At 44.5% G+C, this 21,491-nt stretch overlaps 1 protein-coding gene across 1 annotated transcript in view; it reads left to right on the top strand.

The window, feature by feature from the left end:
- The window catches only part of LOC135056898 (VPS10 domain-containing receptor SorCS3-like), a 1,027,710-nt gene that overhangs the window by 931,287 nt on the left and 74,932 nt on the right, over nt 1-21,491 (top strand). Inside the window, 2 exon segments of the mRNA XM_063962650.1 lie at nt 3,498-3,611; nt 5,118-5,289. Of these exon segments, the coding sequence (XP_063818720.1) occupies nt 3,498-3,611; nt 5,118-5,289 (286 nt within the window).

The raw sequence follows: 21,491 nt of genomic DNA, 5'->3' as shown, positions 1-21,491 counted from the left end.
TGCCCTGCATTATAAATCAAATCTCCCATTGGATGGCCAACGGCACAGCTCGGTGAGCATAATGTCTGCTGTAACTATAGAGATCCGCGCATGTGCCGCAGCAGGACGCTCGGACACTGGACGCAAACTAAACCTGCTATTGAAAGCTGACAGCGCATTTCCTTCCATCCTCTGCCCGCTGCGCTGGAGAAGATTACAGAACAGTCGTCGGTGTAATATACATTTATAAACTGCTAATGAACATGAGCGCATCCTTAGGGCAGACGAAAAATGTTTTTAATTTTGTGAAAAATTGATGTGAGTCTTTCATACGATAAAGCAGTTAGTGAACATTTTTTAATTAGTGTGTCGCCTGCAGGCTCGTTGTATGATGAAAGGCTGAGCAAGCTTTCGGTGCCATGTCACTTAATACAAGTACCGGAACAAAGCTTATTACACGTCTAGCCTCCATTGTAGTCTGCAGCCTTTGTCTCCCAGTGTCACGCTGCGGGGTGTGACGGAGTAATCTCAGCTGCTGGCTGCAGGATGAGCAGAGATACAGATGTTTCTAGCTAAAGCCAGGGAAGATACTACACTTAAAATTCAAGTTGATCCGATATGAAACGCCATCTTTAAAAACACACTTTTGGAAAAGCCCCGATGCCCTATGGTAGACAAACTTGGAGGATGAAGTTTAATATAGGCCTCATTGATTAGAGCAGCATCAGCTATGGGACAGGTGTACTAAGCCTTGGGGAGTGCTAATTCGGAGAGAAATAAAGTACGAACCAATCCGCTCCTATCTGTCATTTTTTAGAAGCCCCCAGCCTCTCCTGGCACAGTGTGAGTGTGTCATCCACCATCGCTGCTCGGTGACACCATCTGAGGGGGTGGCATCGAAATGTCAGGACACCTCTGCAATTTTGTTATCATCACTCCATGGATAGTGTCACCCGTGCAGTCCCCAGGTCCCGTACTCCCCCCCTAGTGACGCCACTGACTCAACTTCTGTTATGTATTGGCAGGAACCACCAATTTACCCTAAATTTAAATGAGTGTATTCCCTCCACCCGGTAGTAATAACTACCCTGATAAAATCAGTCTGTGCCTTCTGGACTTTTGCAAGATCTGCAGTTATTTCCTGTAAGACATGGGAGAGGACGGAACAGGCTTTGCCATTGCAATTAGCTGGTGGTGGTCCCTACCTTCATAAAACAGGGGTTTCGGAACACTGAGCCCCAGTTATCACCTCCAACATACTGTAGCGACTGCTCAACACAAGGTCATCCCTGCCCGCAGACTTTTTTCCAGATGACAGTGACGGAGACGCTTTTGGATTACAGTAGGGGATTACAGTGAAGTGTAATGCTGCTCTGTTCTTCCCATCTTTTCTTTTATGTTACGTGAAACTTTTAACTTTTCTTTTTTTTTCTTTTATGCAGTTTTAGGGGTATATTCAATTGAAGTCGAATTCCGGCGTGAATTCGTCAGTTTTTGGATTCAACACTATTCGACAGCCGAAACCCTCTACCGGGACAATGAATTCGACATATTCAATTAAAAACGGATTCGACACGGCCTCTGTCGAAAAACGGACCAATTGTCGAATAGTGGGCGGCCTGGATTCGACTTCCCGCCATTTGGAAACATATATACGATATAAAAAAAATATGATATATATGTTGGAAAACGCATGGATTGTCCTAAAAAACGATTCCACAAGAGAGCTGACTGTAGTGGCTCCTCTCCCTGAAATCTCAAAAACGGGAGTGAGGAGAGAGGAGTGGCTTTGGAGAAGTGTATCCTGGGTAACTGTGGAATCATGGGTACATTTCCCTCAGCCGAATAAAGGAAAAAATATTCTTTTAAAAAATCGATTAAATAATACTGTGGGTCATAAATAGTTTAAACCAAGTAGATAATCCCTTCAAATATAAATAGATATGCTATTAGCAATCAAAAAAGCAACAAAAAAATACATGTTTTTAAAATTTCTTATCAGCTCACGACAGAAAAAGGAGGCGCAATGAAATTGACGAAATGACTGTCGAAAAGCACTGTTGTCGAAACGACATTCTTCAATTGAATATACTTTTGTCGAAAAGCCGCATTTTTAACATTACAGACATGAAATTGTCGAAGAGCAAAAAGTCGGAACTGAAACGACAGGTTTTTTGTCAAAAAGTACCGTATTGAATTATCGAATCCAATTCGACATGTTTTTTTGGTCGAAAAAGTCCAGTTTTTTGACAAATTCAGTAATTCGACATCAATTGAATATACCCCTAAGTATTACTGACCCTTATACAGAATGTTAATTCAGTGACCTTAAACGTGTAAAATGCAATTACCAAGATAAAGAACTTTTTATAAAATATCCAACATCTCATTGAGAAGTTACAAGCTAAACACAGCAGAGCCGACCTTATGCATAGGCTAACTAGGCAAATGCATAGGGCATTTGGTATGCTTAGGGGCACCAGCAGCTTCTGCTGATTAAAATGATATGCGGCATGCCTATATTCTGTGTGTGTGACTGTGGCTGTATCTGCATACTAAATGCTATGTTGCAGTGTATTCCTGGAAATCACTGTAATGTAGCATTTCGTATGCAGATACAGCCGCAGTCACACACAGAATATAGGTATGTTGCATATCAATTTAATCAGCAGAAGCTGCTTGTGCATCCTAGCCACATAGTAATGCAAATAAGATGCATTTTCATAAACAAAAGGCGCCCGACATTAGCAGAGCTGCCAGCTGACTCATGCCAGACATCTCCTACAGAACTAGCGGCGGTGCTAGGGGGCACCAGCCAAAATCTTGCCTAAGGCATCATATTGGTTAGTGCCGGCTCTGATACACAGAATATATCTGTGTATCAGAGCCGGCAGGCGTTCCCAAGCATTTTCAGGGCGGATGTGTGACGTCAGCTCCGGCCCCGATCAGCCTGATTCTGTCGCACTATAGGAGTAAGTCCTGGGCTGCGCACACACTGGAAATATCACTCCATGGTGAGTGAGTTGAGAATGGATTTGCAGCTGACCGGCGTTCACAGAGATTTTCGCACGGTGTACGCAGACTGGCACGGGGCGGGTATCCACTCTGTCTGGGCGGCGACTATCTGATCGTAAACCTCTGCAAATTCTCAGAGGTGCGATCAGGTCAGAATCAGGCAATTGTTCAAACATGAACATGTGCATAGAACATGAGTATTACATGAGGATCAGTGATCCCCGTTATTGTCTAATCTTCCCTGCAGTTTTTCACTGTGTTCTCTTCAGATTAAATGAAGTGAGATGAGGAAAACCCTCTGGTGAGAACAAGTCTTTAGGTCTATAGCCGTCTGCTCAGCGTCTAGCCAAAGCGCAACTCTGTTCTAAACTGAACCGCCAGTCCAGTCAATGCGACTTTCATAGCCGGATCCACCGTCTGTGGGCCGCAGATCCACTTGAAAACATCCATCAGACCTTAAGACCATATTTCTCATCTCTTTCTTCCTGTTTGCTTTGTTTCAGTGACTACGGCTACGAGAGGCACGGAAAGAATCAGTGCACCCCTGCGTTTTGGTTTAACCCAACTTCCATCTTGAAAGACTGCGGCCAGGGGCAAAGCTATCTGAAGAGCAGCGGGTAAGCACACCTAACCGGAAGGCAGCCAGTGGCAGTATTGTCTAGCGTAGCTTCTTCTCAGATGTCTTATAAGAAATAAATATACCGGTATATATATATATATATATATATATACACACACATACATACTATTATCATATTATTATTATTATTTATTTACTTATTTATTTAATATATATAAAATGTTAAATATGACTTTTCAGATATTTAGCATGTGAAGCATTTATCAAGTCTTGGAGACTGATACATTGCACTGTGATAAAGTACCAACTAATCAGCTCATAACTGTCATTTTTCAAATCTAGCCTGTAACATGTCAGTTAGGAGCTGATTGACTGGTACTTTATCACCATGCGAATTATCACACTCCAATGTTTGATAAATCTGAGACATAGTATCTTTCCAAGGATTAGGACACTGACCCCTCTCCAATTTATCTCTCGCCATGCTTTGATACATCTCTCATTAAAGGACATAATTAATAACGAGTTAATCACTCGTTACGAATGATAAATGGTTCTCCAACCAGTCAGCTCCTGTCATGTGTTGGAAAAATGACACTTAGGAGCTGATTGGCTGGAGCACCATTTAAGATTAGTAATGTGTTAACAAGAATATCACCTGTTATTAAATGTACCCCTTAGTCTGGTGATAGTTTTATTAGGCCTCAAATAAATAATAAAACAAGACCAGGTATACTAGTTATACCCCTTTCAGAACACGTTCAGTCCAACGCTTTAAATGGGAGAGAGCTGAATGGGCCCGAAAAACATGTAAGAGTCTTTGATTTTTGTGATTGGTTAGTTAAGACTATGTTGCTAGGCAGATCAAGGGTGTTGGGCTGTTTATTATTGGTGTAGGCTTGGCCTATCAGTAGGTAGGAGGGTTATGGCAGCCTTTATAGGAAGCAGTTTGAGGGACTGAAGTCCTCTTGTCGGCTTAGAAGCCCACCCGCCCTCCCGAATTGTTTATGTTTGTTCTTGTTCTACAATTCTAATACTCATTCGATCTGAATTTCATTCAATTTTATTCGTCGGGAAGGCGCTACGGCCAGCGGTCATATGTAGCAGAAATGGTCGCTGTGGAGCACTTACCCCTCTAATGGACGTCCGGTGTTGTCCTGCCCCTGAGAGGTGACAATGGGCGTTCCCACTAGGATGTCTGTACCATGCCAGTAAGGGGTGGTGAGTCCTCTACGGCGCAGGTTATGCTTATATATAGTTAGTGCGTTTCAGTCGCCGCCATTACGGTTGGGGGCGTTTCAGTCGCCGCCAAGTTATATGATATATATTTGACTGGAGCTGGCCATTGTAGCGTCTTCCTTGCCATCCCTACGTTTAGGGTCATCCAATTAATAAATACAATGACCTTTTAAATCTAATGCAGTTGGTGTCCGTATCGTTGTTTTAGTTGATAAGCTAGCTTAAAGCGTATTGTTAAGGTAAGAGCAATCACAATAAATGATAGACGCCTTAAGATATTGATGTAATTGTTCCTATGTTCTAGGTATCGCAGGATTGTGTCTAACAACTGCACCGATGGATTACGGGAGCAGTACTCCGCCAAAGCCCAGCCGTGCTCGGGCAAAGCACCCCATGGGCTGCAGCTCACCACCAGCGACGGCAAACTGGCGGTCCAGCACGGGCAGAATGTGACTTTCCTGGTTCACTTGGAGGAGGTAGGGGCATGAAATAAACCTCTCAGCTACAGTCAATTATACAGGCAAAACCTTTGTTCTGTCTATAGAACCTGCTGGTGTAACAGAAGTTATTTTATATTTATATTACAAACTTTTCACTGCAGTATATATATTTTTGTTGTTGTTTGGCTATTTGGTATTTACGATACGCCTTAACGCCCCCTAGAAAACTACAGAAGAGCCTCAAACACACCATTTGATAGTTTACTTTTTTTGGGTAGTTGGGAGGAAGGGTGGTCTGGTCTGAAAAGGGTGGAGCTAATTTATTTAGAGGGAGTGGCTTCAGTAAAGTGTGGGTGTGTCTGGGCAGGTTGGGGAGCGGGCAGATTGAGCCCCTCATCTCTTTACCTGCAATGTTGGGAGGTATAAGGTCAGAGGCTGCTGAATATATTGCAGCCTGCGCTAAAATTTTGGCTACAATCATATAATTTTAGCCTAATTTTCAATGTGGGCGCTGGTCTGGAGGTTACTTAGTGATGTCACAAGTCAGTGTGGATGACACAGTATTGTCTGTGCATAACATTATCAGAGTGACACAAGCAAGAATACTACTACCTCCCAGCTGGCGGAAATGTTGTGCAACATCTATGAGCTGTGTTGCAATCTGTATGTAACTATGTAGCAATGGCTGCTTTGTAGTGTGTGTACATCAGATGCTACATCAACATGTAACACAACTGCGTGTTTCGTGTCTGAGACACGGGAAACCGGCACCTTCATCTTTCCAAGTATCGGTTTTTGGATTGTGTCTCAATGTATAGTACAATAGGCAATTGGGCAAAACCATGTGCAGATGTAACATGTGCAGAGAGAGTTAGATTTGGGTGGGTTATACTGTTTCTGTGCAGGGTAAATACTGGCTGCTTTATTTTTACACTGCAATTTAGATTGCAGATTGAACACACCACACCCAAATCTAACTCTCTCTGCACATGTTACACCTGCCACACCTGCAGTGCAACATGGTTTTGCCCAATTGACAACTTTTTTTAGTTTGCTAACAACTATGAGTAACCCCCAAGTCAGCATTTTATCAATTTGAACAAAATGCATGTCGGCATTCTCATGTCAACATAATATAGCAAGCCAATAACATACACGTGTTTGCTCTGTTGTTATAAATATTTAGGGCGGTATTCAATTCTTTCCGCCTCCTTCCACACCCATTCTTTTTCTACTGACGGGAGTGTTATCATTTCAGCTTGCTACCCCCGGGGTAGCGAGGCGCCCTAACCCTTTACACAGCTAAACCTGATTACGTTGGGCGCGATATGCACGATAACGGGGAACACTTTAGAAAGGAGATTGGGCGTTATATATCATTTGAATACCGCCCTTTATCCTAAATATCTAAATTGTGGTTTCAGTTCTTTTTTTATTGGGAAGTTTTTCATCATTAATTCAGTTGAAGTTGAATATTTCCCATAGACCATTTCTCCAATTACATGGTGAGAATACGGTACCTTAAAGGAGTTCATCAGGCCGCGTGTTTGTCACTTACAGTACAGTGCGCATTATTAGAAGCAGACAGTACATAATTAATATCTGTTCCATACAGTATATGTCCTGAATGCACCATCGCCGCAGTGTAAAGCAATAACATCTTACTAATATATGGTGTGTGTGTGTGTGTGTGTGTGTGTGTGTGTGTGTGTGTGTGTGTGTGTGTTATTTACACACTCTGGGTTAATGTGGTTCATGTTGTATTAGTGGCTTCGGACCCAGGAACACAAAATACGTTTTAATTTTTTCCGCACAGTTAAACATTTTATTCATTAAAATGAGCATGTGCTAAAATGTTCTACATTTGTATTGAGTTAACCTGAGATCCAACAGGATGGGTGTGATACATGTTACTGGTGGTCGGGATGCCGACACTGAAAATGCTGGCAGGGGACGGGGTAATTATTTTACCTGTATTCACCTTTAAATGAAAACACAGAGTAACTTAAATGTAATGTTTTCAATAACTTTGTAGACTGAGGGCTCAGGGGTCTATTCATTATATGTGAACACCCAAAAATCACACCGAACCCGTAATCACTGGCTTACAGTACAGTATGTATCACCGCGGTTTTACAGACGATGTTGCAGATACAGTTCTGTAACCCGGGATACCACAATCCACATATTTGTGAATGCAGGCTGCAGTCTTCTCCAATTTATCAAGCTCCGAAAGGCTTGTTGTGTTGGAGCTGATCCCCTGATAGCTAGCGCCATCCGTGAGATACCAGGGAGATAAAACGGCTTTGATTTACCAATAGACTGGTGATGCAAAATGCGTCAGGAAGAATTAGGAATGATGTAATGAAAGGCAATAAAAACAAAAGCCCTTTTGTTAGTCAGGCTGCCTTGATATAATTGTACAATGAAAAACAGATAGGCACAAAAAATAAAAACCTTTTTTTTGGGGGGGCCAACTGTGTAACGCTGGTGATACACTGTCAGATAAAATGCCTGTCAGACCGACGTGTGTGTTATCTGACAGCCTGACACCCAGCAGATATCGTGGCCATACACTGGGGTAAATTTACTAAGGGGGAGGTTTTTTTTGAACTGGTGATGTTGCCCATAACAACCAATAAAATTCTACCTATTACCTTATAGAAGCAGCTAGATAAATGTTAAATAGAATCTGATTGGTTAGTATGAGCAACATCACCAGTTCTAAATAAACCTCCCACCTTAGTAAAATTATCCCATTGTGATAAATCTCACAGTATATGGCCATACAATATCATGATGCATCTCCACCCCTGGAAAAGAGACATAGGGCTCTATTCATGAAGCAGTGATAAGAAGTGAGCCAGTGGAGAAGTTGCCCATGGAGAAGTGAGCCAGTGGAGAAGTTGCCCATGGCAACCAATCAGCTACTACGTATAATTTTAAAGAATACACTTTATAAATGATACCTCAACACTGATTGGTTGCCATGGGCAACTTCTTTACTGGCTCACTTCTTCACTCTTTTCACTGCTTCATGAATAGACCCCATAATCTGCAATAGTGTCTGAGGATGGTATTAGCTTCTGGGCCCAAGCCCTGTAATGCTTTGCACTAGATTCCTCTGTTATCAGACCCCGTAAACCCATCAGGGCTTTTTTTTGTGAACGAAAATGGGGGACCATAGATATTTATCTCTGATATCTGCTGAGATTCCAAATAGACACGCTTAATATTGCGTGTAGCCCCCCAAAAGCAGCTGTTTTCAGAGGATATGCCACAAATATTGATAAATGTGCCCCTTAATATTGCTAGCCCACCCCAAACATGTGACATCACATGAGGGGGCGGGGCCACTGGCCAGAAATAGTTTAGAGCTGCCTGTATGCTTCAGTTCTACATACTGCAGGGTACTTACGGAATGTCCTTTAAATGCTCCCAGCAGCTCTGACTGGCCGTTCCAGTCACCCCACTCACCAGCAGTGCTGAAAGTAGAAGGTGGTACAGAGTACCATTAAGAAACATGGTGGTGTTACACAATACAACCAGCCCACAGCTGGGGAATAATTTATATGGGGCATTTTTGTGTGTGGGACATAAAATGGTGTCAGTGGCATAACTGTGTGAGGCATAATATGTAATAGGCATTACGGTGTGTGGTATAATATGTAATAGGCATTACGTGTGTGGCATAATGTGTAATGGGCATTACGTGTGTGGCATAAGGTGGAATGGGCATTACGGTGTGTAGCATAATGTGTAATGGGCATTACGGTGTGTGGCATAATGTGTAATGAGTGTTACTATGTGCGGCGTAATGTGTAATAAATATTACGATATGTGGCATAATGTGTAATGGTGTTACGGTGCCTGGCATTATGTGTAATAAGCATGACAGTGTGTGGCATAATGTGTAATAAGCATTATGGTGTGTGGCATAAAGTGTAATGGGTATTATGGTGTCTGGCATAATATGTAAGGGGCATTATGGTGTGTGGCATAATGTGTAATGGGTGTTACGGTGCCTGGCATTATGTGTAATAAGCATGACAGTGTGTGGCATAATGTGTAATAAGCATTATGGTATATGGTGTGTGGCATAATATGTAAGGGGCATTACGGTGTGTGGCTGTTACAATCCTGAGCACTCATGTTTTGTTAGTTATTGTTATGATTTACCTTTGCTTCAGTTTGTGGAACTACAGGTCACAGCTAGCTCCTGCATAGTTGTCTCCCAGTGCCTCAGCTCCTGCACTCAGCAACTGACTCCACAGGAGTCTGGATTCTGTAATTACAGCTGGTTACCTGAAAACTACTATTCAGCTTGTCAGCCTGCTCAGTCTGCACTGCAGCTGCATGTTATATCAATTACTGGGGGCCTGTCTGGTGCTCACGGCTGATTGGTCCAGCCTGTTGTTTTAAGCCTCTCAATCCCAAGAGGCTTTGCCAGTCATAGCTACTCCATGTGGTGTTCTGCTCTCTGGTTCCTCTCTGGTCTCAGTTCATCTGTCCAGTGGGTTTTGCCTTGTTCCAGCATTTGAATTCCAGCTTCACCATCTTGCTGCCGACTGCCGTTACCCTGTCTCCAAGTGTCTGCACCCCAGTCCGTCCGTGTGCCGCTACCTCCTGTGTCTCTCCTAGAGTTCCTGTTGCTGTTCCATCTCCACGGCCCCTTTGTACCATCTGGCCGTGTGCACCCTGCCACCTTCTCCAGTTCCTGTTTGTTCCTGCGTATCCCTGCGGTTTGTCATATACAACACCTCCACCATAACTCTAGTCCAGTTCAGGTATCAAGTGATCCAGACAGGGGGCCGCGACCTGCACATAGGGAGCCGCGAAGCCCATATCTCCTTGCGGGTTTCCCTGGTGAAAACCTCCCGGCGTGTTCGACTCCGCGTCTCTGTTCTGGGTAACGTCAACCACTTGGTACCTGATCCCAAATTCCGGATTCTGCACCAGTTCCTGACATTATAACTGGCCCACCACTTCCTGGGCATGGACCCGTCACAGCGAAATCCGGTTCAAATCTTGGCTGGTCAATACAAAATTTGACGCAGCAACTGCAAGATCTAAAGCTCTGAGTTTCCACCCAGGAAGAAACTAGCAGGTCATTGGTAGTAACAAGGGCTCCTGGGCTCGAACCAAAGCTGCATCTTCCCGAACGGTTCACAGGTGACCGGAAACAGTTCCAGAATTTCCGCAAGCTATATTTCAGACTCCAGCCATTATCGTCTGGTTCTGAGGCTCAGCGAGTAGCTATCATCATCTCCCTCCTGCAGGGGGAACCCCAGTCCTGGGCGTTCGGATTAAAAACGGAGAATCCCGCCGTGCACACAGTGGATGCCTTTTTTAGCGCCCTAGGAATTCTTTATGATGACCCGGACCGAGCAGCTTCTGCAGAAGCTCACTTACGAGCCCTGAGACAAGGAAAAACACAGCCGAGGTATACTGCACTGAGTTTCGCAGATGGGCAGGTGATAGTGGTTGGAATGACCCAGCCCTCCGAAGTCAGTACCGCTTAGGCCTCACTGAGCAAATGAAAGACTACCTTGTCCGGTATCCTCAGAGCCGGCCCTAACTAATATGATGCCCTAGGCAAGATTTTGGCTGGTGCCCCCTAGCACCACCACTAGTTCCGCCTCTGACCCGGCACCCCGTTCCCAGCACCATCACCCCCCCACCCGTAGCAGTCCTTTTTTTTTGTTTTCCTATCCCCTGTAATTTAAATAAGAACAGTGCGCACATTCGGCGCACAGGCCAAAGAGGGGTGTGTTTTTGCTGGCAAGGGGCATGGCCACACAATAGTACCCCCAATTCAACTTATGCCTCACAGTAGTGCAACTTTATTCACAATTTATTATGCGATAGTGTCCCTTATTCACATTACATCACACAGTAGTACCACTTTACCTTATATACGTTACTCCTAACAGTAGTGCCCCTCATTCACATAACATCATACTGAATTGCTCCTTATTCACATTACACCACACCATATTGCTCCTTATTCTCATTACACCACACCATATTGCGCCTTATTCTCATTACACCACACCATATTGCTCCTTATTCACATTACACCACACCATATTGCTCTTTATTCACATTAGACCACACAGTAGTGCATTTATACACATAATACCACACAGTAATGCCACTTACACATATGACACACATTATTAATGTCCTTATAAACATAATGCACCTTACACATTATGCCAACCCTTATTAATACCCTTATACACATAATTTCCCTTACACATATGCCGCACATTGTTAATGCCCATATACACATAATGACACACATAATGTCACTTACACATATGCCACACATTATTAGTGCCCTTATACACATAATGACACATAGTGCCCCTTATACATATGTTGCACATTATTAATGCCCTTATACACATAATGACACTTATAGTTCCTGGCGTGAGTCAACTGGCAGCTCTGCTAACGTTGTGTGCCTATTTTTTATGAAAATGCATCTTATTTGCATTGCTATGTGGCTAGGATGCACAAGCAGCTTCTGCTGATTAAAATGATATGCGCCATGCCTATATACTGTGTGCGACTGTGGCTGTATTTGCATACGAAATGCTACACACAGACTATAGGTATGCCGCAAATCATTTTATTCAGCAGAAGCTGCTTGTGCCCCTAGGCACACCAGATGCCCTAGGCAAATTCCTAGTTTGCCTATGCCTAGGGCCGGCTCTGAGTATCCTACTCCTGAAACCCTGGACAAGCTCATGCAGTTAGCAATTCGAGTAGATCGTCAGATCAGGGAATGGAGGATGGAGAAAGGAGGAGGGTCACCATCTCCCTCAGCAGTAGACTTGGAAGAAGCCGAAGACTCCAGTGAACCCATGCAGATTGGGGCCTTTCGTCTTTCTGCTCAGGAAAAATCCCGTTGGCGATCGATGGGCCTATGCTTATATTGGTGAGCAAAGGGTCATTTTGCTAATGTTTGCACCCTGAAGTCGGGAAAAGACAAGACCCAGGGGTAAAAGGGGAGTTACTCCTGGGTCTGGCTGGAATCTCTCCTAAAAATTCAGTCTTGCTTCCAGTTCAAATTAGTCTACCTACTCAGCAAGTTGCAGTCAAGGCTTTCGTTGATTGTGGTGCAGCTGCCAACTTTATGGATATCTCTTTCGCCCGGTCCTGGAACATTCCTATACTAAAGATGAAGCCTTCTGTGACTATTTGTGGCCTTGACGGTAACCCCCTCCTCAGTGGGCAAGTGTCTCAGCAAACTCCTCCTGTTCATTTAACTACTGGTCTTCTGCATTCGGAGAAGATTATTTTCCTCCTTGTCAATTGCCCCATGGCTTCCATAGTCCTAGGGCTTCCATGGTTGAAATCCCATAATCCATCCATCTGCTGGAAGACAGGAGAACTCTTACAGTGGGGAACAGAATGAACGGGAAGATGTCTGTCCTTGCTAGTGCGATGCTCTCAAGTTATACCAGAGGGGCTACCAACTACATATCATTCATTTGCGGATGTCTTCTCCAAGAAAGAGGCGGATACTCTTCCCCCACATCGACCTTATGACTGTGCCATCAGTCTGGTATCTGAAGATAAATTACCTAAGGGTAGATTATATGCTCTTTCTTTGCCAGAAACTAAAGCTATGGAGGACTATATTCAGGAGAACCTAAGCAAAGGGTTTATTCGTCCCTCAAAATCACCAGTAGGAGCAGGATTCTTCTTTGTGGCAAAAAAGGACGGCTCCTTACGTCCATGCATTGATTATAGAGGACTCAACAAAATTGCAGTTAAGAACTCTTATCCTTTGCCTTTAATTTCCGTGTTATTTGATCAACTCCGGATGGCGGAAATGTTCTCTAAAATTGATCTTCGGGGGGCATATAACCTCATACGAATTAAGGCCAGTGACGAGTGGAAGACGGCCTTCAACACTCATTCTGGACATTATGAATACCTTGTTATGCCATTTGGATTGTCAAATGCTCCTGCCGTCTTCCAAGATTTTATCAATGATGTGCTCCGAGAATTCCTGCGAAAATTTGTTGTGGTCTACTTGGATGACATCCTAATATATTCACGGTCACTTGAGCAGCATCGAGTCCATGTCCAGATGGTATTGCAAAAGCACCGGGAGCACCATCTATACACCAAGTTAGAAAAATGTAAATTCGAAGTGAAGGAAGTCGCTTTCTTAGGCTACATTATCTCTCCCAAGAGGTTCTCCATGGATCCCAGTAAGCTTCAAGCAATTCAAGATTGGGCACAACCTACTAACCTTAAAGCTATACAACGCTTTCTTGGATTCGCTAATTATTACAGGAGATTTATTCATTCATTTTCAGACATTGTTGCACCTATTGTTGCTTTGACCAAGAAAGGTGCGGATCCGTCACATTGGTCACCTTCAGCTCTACAAGCTTTTCTCAAGTTAAAAAAAGCCTTTATATCTGCACCTGTTCTTAGTCATCCAAATCCTGACCTGCCTTTTGTTATGGAAGTGGATGCTTCTGAAGTGGGAGTGGGAGCAGTCCTATCACAGAAAGAGCCAGTGGATTCTAAACTTCACCCGTGCTCTTTTCTGTCCAGAAAGTTCTCTCCTGCCGAAGCCAACTATGATGTTGGAAATCGTGAACTGCTTGCTATCAAGTGGGCTCTAGAAGAATGGAGGCACTGGTTGGAAGAGGCGAGACACGTGATTACAATCCTCACTGACCATAAAAACCTATCCTATATTGATTCAGCCAAGAGACTGAATCCAAGACAGGCACGATGGGCATTATTCTTCACTAGATTCAACTATGTGATCTCCTATCGGCCAGGATCGAAGAATCTTAAAGCAGATGCCTTGTCACGAAGCTTCCTTCCAATTCAAAATTCATCCTGCTCTTCTGAACCAATTATCCCTGTTTCCAATATCCATGCTGGTCTTGCTCAAGATTTAGTCTCCCAGATTCAAGCCAAACAGTCTCTTGCGCCCATGGGGACTCCCTCAGGACTCATCTTTGTCCCTAAAGGGTAAAGGAAAGCAGTTTTATCTGAATTTCATGTAAAGAGAGTCTCTGGGCATCCAGGGATTTCTAAGACTCTGGATTTATTGTCTCGCTCAGTTTGGTGGCCTTCTATGTGTCAAGATGTTAGAGAGTTAATTCTTGCTTGTGAGATCTGTGCTCAACATAAAACTCCTCGTAAAGCTCCCATGGGGCATCTTCTGCCTCTTACGGTTCCCTCAAGACCTTGGTCCCATATTTCTATGAACTTTGTGGTTGATCTTCCTAAGTCATCAGGGTACAATACCATTTGGGTTGTGGTAGACCGGTTCAGTAAGATGGCTCACTTTGTTCCTCTTCGCAAGTTCCCCAGTGCCAGGGAATTGGCAACATATCTTTAAATTACATGGATTACCACAGGACATCGTCTCCGACAGAGGAACTCAGTTTATTGCTCGATTCTGGCGAGTTTTCTTTTCAGCCTTGGATATTAATCTTAGTCTGTCCTCTGGTGATCATCCACAATCCAATGGACAGACTGAGCGAGTGAACCAGTCTCTTGAACAGTATCTCCGTTGTTATGTTTCCAAGTACCATAACTATTGGGTGGACCATCTGGCCTTTGCTGAATTTGCATATAATAATTCCAGTCACTCTTCTTCATCCATGTCACCCTTCTTTTGTCTCTCGGGTTTCCATCCTAGGTCTAACGCTTTTGACATCCTGCAGCAACAGACTTCTTCCCTTGATCCTGTAGCTCGTCTGAGGAAAATTTGGAGGAGAGTACGTCTGGCACTCAACCAAGTCTCTGTTCGTTCCAAACAATTTGCTGACAGACGACGAAGACCTTGTACTTTTAAAGTGGGTGACATGGTGTGGCTGTCCACTCCAAATATCAAGTTACGCCAGCCCTCTCAAAAATTTGGGCCTAGGTTCATTGGTCCATTCCGGATTATTAGACAGATTAATCCAGTAGCCTTTCGACTCCTTTTACCAAAATCACTCAAGATCAATAACACTTTCCACTGTTCCTTGTTGAAACCAGCATTTGTGTCCCAGAGATTTAGAAGATCTCCTTCCAGAAGGCCTGCCGCTGTGTTAGTCCAAGGTCACAAGGAGTTTGTTGTGGAAAAGATTCTAGATTCCAAGTTCAGGAGGGGTCAAGTTCATTTCCTCGTGCATTGGAAGGGTTACGGTCCGGAAGAGAGAACCTGGGTACCGGAGAGGTTTCTTCATGCACCCAGACTTAAGAGGTCTTTCTTCGGTGAATTTCCGGATAAGCCTGGTTCTAGGGGTTCTTAACCCCTCTTAAAGGGGGGGTACTGTTACAATCCTGAGCACTCATGTTTTGTTAGTTATTGTTATGATTTACCTTTGCTTCAGTTTGTGGAACTACAGGTCGCAGCTAGCTCCTGCATAGTTGTATTAATGAGCTGGGAGATGACATTGGGCCGAATTCAGACCCGATTGCTGTTGTGCGATATCGCAAGGCGGACGACTGCGCATGTGCAGGAATCATTATGCACAGGTATGAGGCCAAACTGCAAAAAAATCCTGCGTCCTTTTGATCGCTAGGTGAACGCAGGCTGAGTGACAGGAAGTGGACGTTTCTGGGTGGTAACTGACCATTTTCTGGGAGTGTCAGGAAAGACACAGGCGTTCCCAAGTGTTTTCAGGGCGGGTGTGTGACGTCAGCTCCGGCCCCGATCAGCCGGTTTGTATCGCACTGTAGGAGTAAGTCCTGTGCATCGCACAGACTGCACAGACTGGAAAATCATTCCATGGTGAGTGAGTTGTGAACGGATTTGTAGCTGGGTGGCGATTGCAAAGCTTTTTGCACAGCGTACGCAGACTTGCACGGGGCGGGTTTTCACTCTGTCTGGGTGGCGACTATCTGATTGCAGACCTCTGCAAATTCACAGAGGAGAGCGATCAGGTCTGAATTTGACCTGTAGACCATAAGATTATAAGGGCTGGGACCACTTTTGAGTTTTCAAACTTTGCTCATGTCTAGACAGTCTGCCATGTATTGTACGGCTCTCAGCTGGCTGGCTAACACAGCCATCTCTCATCCTAACCCTCTATTCCATAATCACTGTCTACCCCATCTGTATCACCCCTGTCTGTCTGTCTGCCCCTCCCCTTTAGAATGTAAGCTCTCACGAGCAGGGCCCTCTCCCCTTTTCTCTCTCTTAGACTGTTTCCTACACCATACATCTTTTCTCCTGGAAGTTGAGGGCGGCTCCTGATTTTTGGGGCAGCCCCCCGTACCCCCGGAAGAGCAGGCAGATCTCCCGCATCCTGCCCACACCCTAGTGATGCGGACAGAGCCGGCCCTAACCAATATGATGCCCTAGGCAAGATTTTGGCTGGTGCCCCCTAGCACCACCGCTGGTTCCGCCTCTGACCTTGCACTTCTTTCCCAGCACCATCACCCCTCATCCATAGCAGTTCTTATTTTGGTGTTTGTATCCCCTATATTTTAAATAGGAACAGTTCACACATTTGGTGCATAGCCCAAAAAGGGGTGTGTTTTTGCTGGCAAGGGGCCTGGCCACACAATAGTAACCCCAATTCCAATTACGCCACACAGTACTGCACTTTATTCACATTTGATCATGCGATACTTTCCATAATTCATATTACATCCCACAGTAGTATCACTTTATCTTATAAACATTACTCCTCACAGTAGAGCCCCTTATTCACATTACATCACACTGAATTGCTCCTTATTCACATTACACCACACCCTATTGCTCTTTATTCACATTAGACAACACAGTAGTGCCCTTTCTATACGCAACGCCACATAGTAGAGCACCTTAAACACATAATGCCACACAGTAATGCCCCTAACACATATGAGACACCTTATTAATGTCCTTATAAACATAATGTGCCTTACACATTATGACAACCTTTATTAATGCCCTTTTACACATAATGTACCTTACACATATGCCGCACATTATTAATGCCCTTATACACATAATGACACACATAGTGCCCCCTACACATTTGCTGCACATTATTAGTCCCCTATACACATAATGACACACATACAGTAGTACCCTGTTACACATATGCCACACATTAATGCCCCTATACACATAATGACACACATACAGTAGTACCCTGTTACACATATGCTGCACATTATTAATGCCCTTATACACATAATGACACACATAGTGCCCCCTACACATTTGCTGCACATTATTAGTGCCCCTATACACATAATGACACACATACAGTAGTACCCTGTTACACATATGCCGCACATTATTAATGCCCTTATACACATGACACACATAGTGCCCCTTACACATATGTTGCACATTATTAATGCATTTTTACATGACACACATAATGCTCCTTACACATATTCCGAACACTACTGCACAACCAACCCACTCACATGCACACAGCACTCACACTGCCACTAACACTGTGACCTCTGCCTCTGCTTGGATACAAATGTGTCCTCATAAATCTTGCCTCAATGCTAACGTCGGGCACACCTTTTAATTTTTTTTATTTTATTTTTATGAAAATGCATCTTATTTGCATTGCTATGTGGCTAGGATGCACAAGCAGCTTCTGCTGATTAAAATGATATGCAGCATGCCTATATACTGTGTGAGACTGTGGCTGTATCTGCATATGAAATGCTACACACAGAATATAGGCATGCCGCATATCATTTTAATCAGCAGAAGCTGCTGATGCCCCTAGGCATATCAAATGCCCTAGGCAATTGCCTAGTTTGCCTATGCCTATGGCCGGCTCTAGATGCGGACAGGATGAAGAGATATCCACTGGTATTTGCAGGTCCGTGTGGTGGGGAAGGGGCTAAAATGACGTGAATCACACTTTAGCCCCACCCCCTTCCCGTGGACCCGCAAATCGCGGTATTTTTCCAATGTAGGGGTGGGGCTTGATGATGTCACAACTTGGCCCCGCCCCAAAAGTTCCCTCCTGTGTCTCCTGACCAGACTTCTCCCGGAGAGGAGATATGAAAAGTAGGTAACTATGCCATACTCCCTGAAACGCCACCTAACCCTCAGTTTCTGCCGCCTCGATGCTTATTTCAGTGTTCTGTCCCCTGATGCAGCAATGTGTATATACCATGTACTCTCCTACATTGTCTTGTACTGTAAGTCTGTTTTCTAGTTTTGCTCATTTGTTTTTGTACTTTGGTAGGCGCTACGGAACCCTTGTGGCGCCATATAAATAAAGGCTAATAATAATAGTAACTTGCCACAAAAATGTTTAGAGAAAATGCCAAACTGACTGTAAAATAGCAAAATGGGAATCGGCGCAGACAATGCAGAGTGCTGATAGCTTTGGAAAAGGATCCGTCAAGGTGGCCTAGATAATATGTATAAATATATTCAAGGTCAGTGCAGAGATATTTCTAAAGTACGTCTTCTGCCAAGGACAACGGAAAGGGGACCGGGCCGTCAATCGGAAGAATTACAGTTTTCTATCAGCATAGGGAGATTCTCTACATGGACTGCTAATGGCTGATTCACTGACTGCGTTTATTCTCACAGCATACAGGATGGCATAAGGGCCTAATTCAGACCTGATCACTGGGTTAAGTTGCCACCCACAAACGCCCTCTTTCTGCCAATCTCCTTGCGAACGCCCGTGCGAATGGATCCATCGCACAAACCCTTCGCTCACCGGCAATCCGCTTTGCAGCTGTCCGTGGTGGTTCCGGTATGAATGGTCGACCATGTTATGGTCGACAGTCATTAGGTCGACCACTATTGGTCGACATTGACATGGACACATGGTCGACACGTGAAAATGGTCGACACATGAAAGGTCGACATATGAAAAGGTCGACATGAGTCCAACTTTTTTTGGTGTCGTTGCGTAAAGTGACTGGGAACCCCAATTAGTGCACCGCGTCCCCTCGCATGGCTCGCTTCGCTCGCCATGCTTCGGGCATGGTGCCTTCGCTCCGCTACCGCTTCGCTCGGCACACTTTACCGTTCCAATCGTAGTCCATGTGGATCGTAAAGTATGGAAAAGTTCCCCAAAAGAAAAAAAAGTTAAAAAACTCATGTCGACCTTTTCATGTGTCAACCTTTTTATGTGTCGACCATGTGTCCATGTCGACCATGTCAATGTCGACCAATAGTGGTCGACCTAATGACTGTCGTCCATAACATGGTCGACCATGTGAACGGATACCGTCCGTGGCACCTGCGCATTGCGGTGCATAAGCATGTGCAGTTTGGATCTGATCGCCCGCTGTGCAAAACGCAGTCTAGCGATCAGGTCTGAATTACCCCCATAGTGTGGGATCTGCATCAACGCTTGGAGAGAGATAAAGTAGCAGCCAATCAGCTCCTAGCTGCCATGTTACAGACTGTGTTTGAAAAATGACAGTTCGGAGCTGGTTTGTTTGTACTTTTATCTCCGACCACTTTATCTCTCTCCAAGGCTTAGTAAATAGACGCCTTCATTTCTCTCCACTTTATCTCTTTCCAAGCTTTGATGCATATTATATATAATTATATATATCTACTTATATAATTTTTCCATCACTTGTGGCATACACTAAAGGCATTTCTAGGTTCTTTGCGTGAGATGGGCGTTACTGGCAGTGGTGGTTTTAGGAGCGGGTTAGCAGGGTGGCCGCCCGGTGCTCTGCGGCCTGAGAGCCTGGTCGCAGTTACCCCACCAGCACCATCCGCGCTCTCCCGCTGACCATTTCCGCCCACAAAAATGTGCAGTTTAAAGTTGCCACCGGCCGCCAGCCAATCACGGCTCGCAATCACAAGAAGAGGCGGCTTTTAAAAATTTGGTGTGAGCCAATGACGGCTCGCGGACCGCCAGCCAATGAGAAGCTGCCTCAGATCTATTGCACCCAGCATTAGGCTGTGTAAGCCACATAGATCCTTGTATTGGGATCCGGTCTGAAGATCGACAGTGTCTAGGTCGACAATGTTTAGGTCGACCACTACAGGTCGACAGTCACTAGGTCGACATGGATGGAAGGTCGACAGGGTTTCTAGGTCGACATGTGCTAGGTCGACATGAGTTTTTTTAAAAAAAATCTTTTTTTGAATTTTTTCATACTTAACGATCCACGTGGACTACGATTGGAACGGTAAAGTGTGCCGAGCGAAGCGGTAGCGGAGCGAAGGCACCATGCCCGAAGCATGGCGAGCGAAGCGAGCCATGCGAGGGGACGCGGTGCACTAATTTGGGATCCCGGTCACTCTACGAAGAAAACGACACACAAAAAAAAAATTCCTCATGTCGACCTTTAGACCCGTCGACCTAGCACATGTCGACCTAGAAACCCTGTCGACCTTCCATCCATGTCGACCTAGTGACTGTCGACCTATAGTGGTCGACCTAAACATTGTCGACCTAGACACTGTCGATTTGATGAACCACACCCCCTTGCATTAGCCCCACGTAAACTTGCATTAGCTGAAGACAGTAAATCTGCAAAAAGAGTGACTTTGCGTCCGTATCAGAGGATGGGGGTCAGTCTCCTAATTCGGGTCTCTGCAGGTGTACAGTGTCTATCATGGAAGAACAGTTCTGATACGATATGCTCCACCTAACCATAAGCTATTGTGCACCTTTCGCTGCAATAAAGTTTGCTCCAACTGTACATTCAAATGTGGGTTTATGAAATGACACATCTGCAGCAATGGAAATGGTGATTTAATGACGCATAAAAGGACCGTCCTACAAAGCAGGAGCCTGAAGTCCCAGCTAACCCGCGGACTTGTATGACATAACTGCGCAGTTACCTCCAGAACATGTGTAATAAATGGATTTGCGGAGCAGTCACCTTATCCCACTCCAGCAGCTCATTTCCACTTTAATTTATATTCATAAACTCTGAGATAGGGACATTGTCTGAGGAGAGTGAATCACTTTCAATATTTCATATCCAGCAGGCCTAGAATAAGTCAGGCTGCGGAGATGTTTGTGGGTTATGTTTCTCGAGTCTATTAGCTTTGTGGAGATTGCAGACAGCCATTGGCAACATTAAACCTACCGTGAAAACTTTTTAATCGTTCTGCAGCTTTTCCTTTGTCACTTGTGCTGTAACTTTCTCAGCGGCCTCGGAAAGAGATGGAATTGCCGCAGAGCCGGATGAGTACAAATGTATCATGTGCCTGAGAGACTCAGAAGCTAATTGCAGACAATTACGGTTTTAAGGTTTACAAGTACATACATTCCGCCTAACGTGAATTTATAATTAACGGGATG

This window comes from Pseudophryne corroboree, chromosome 3 (assembly GCF_028390025.1).
Source record: "Pseudophryne corroboree isolate aPseCor3 chromosome 3, aPseCor3.hap2, whole genome shotgun sequence".
In the NCBI taxonomy this organism is placed as follows: domain Eukaryota; kingdom Metazoa; phylum Chordata; class Amphibia; order Anura; family Myobatrachidae; genus Pseudophryne; species Pseudophryne corroboree.
The sequence above is the reverse complement of the archived record's forward strand: the minus strand, read 5'-3'. Positions and strand labels throughout refer to the sequence as shown.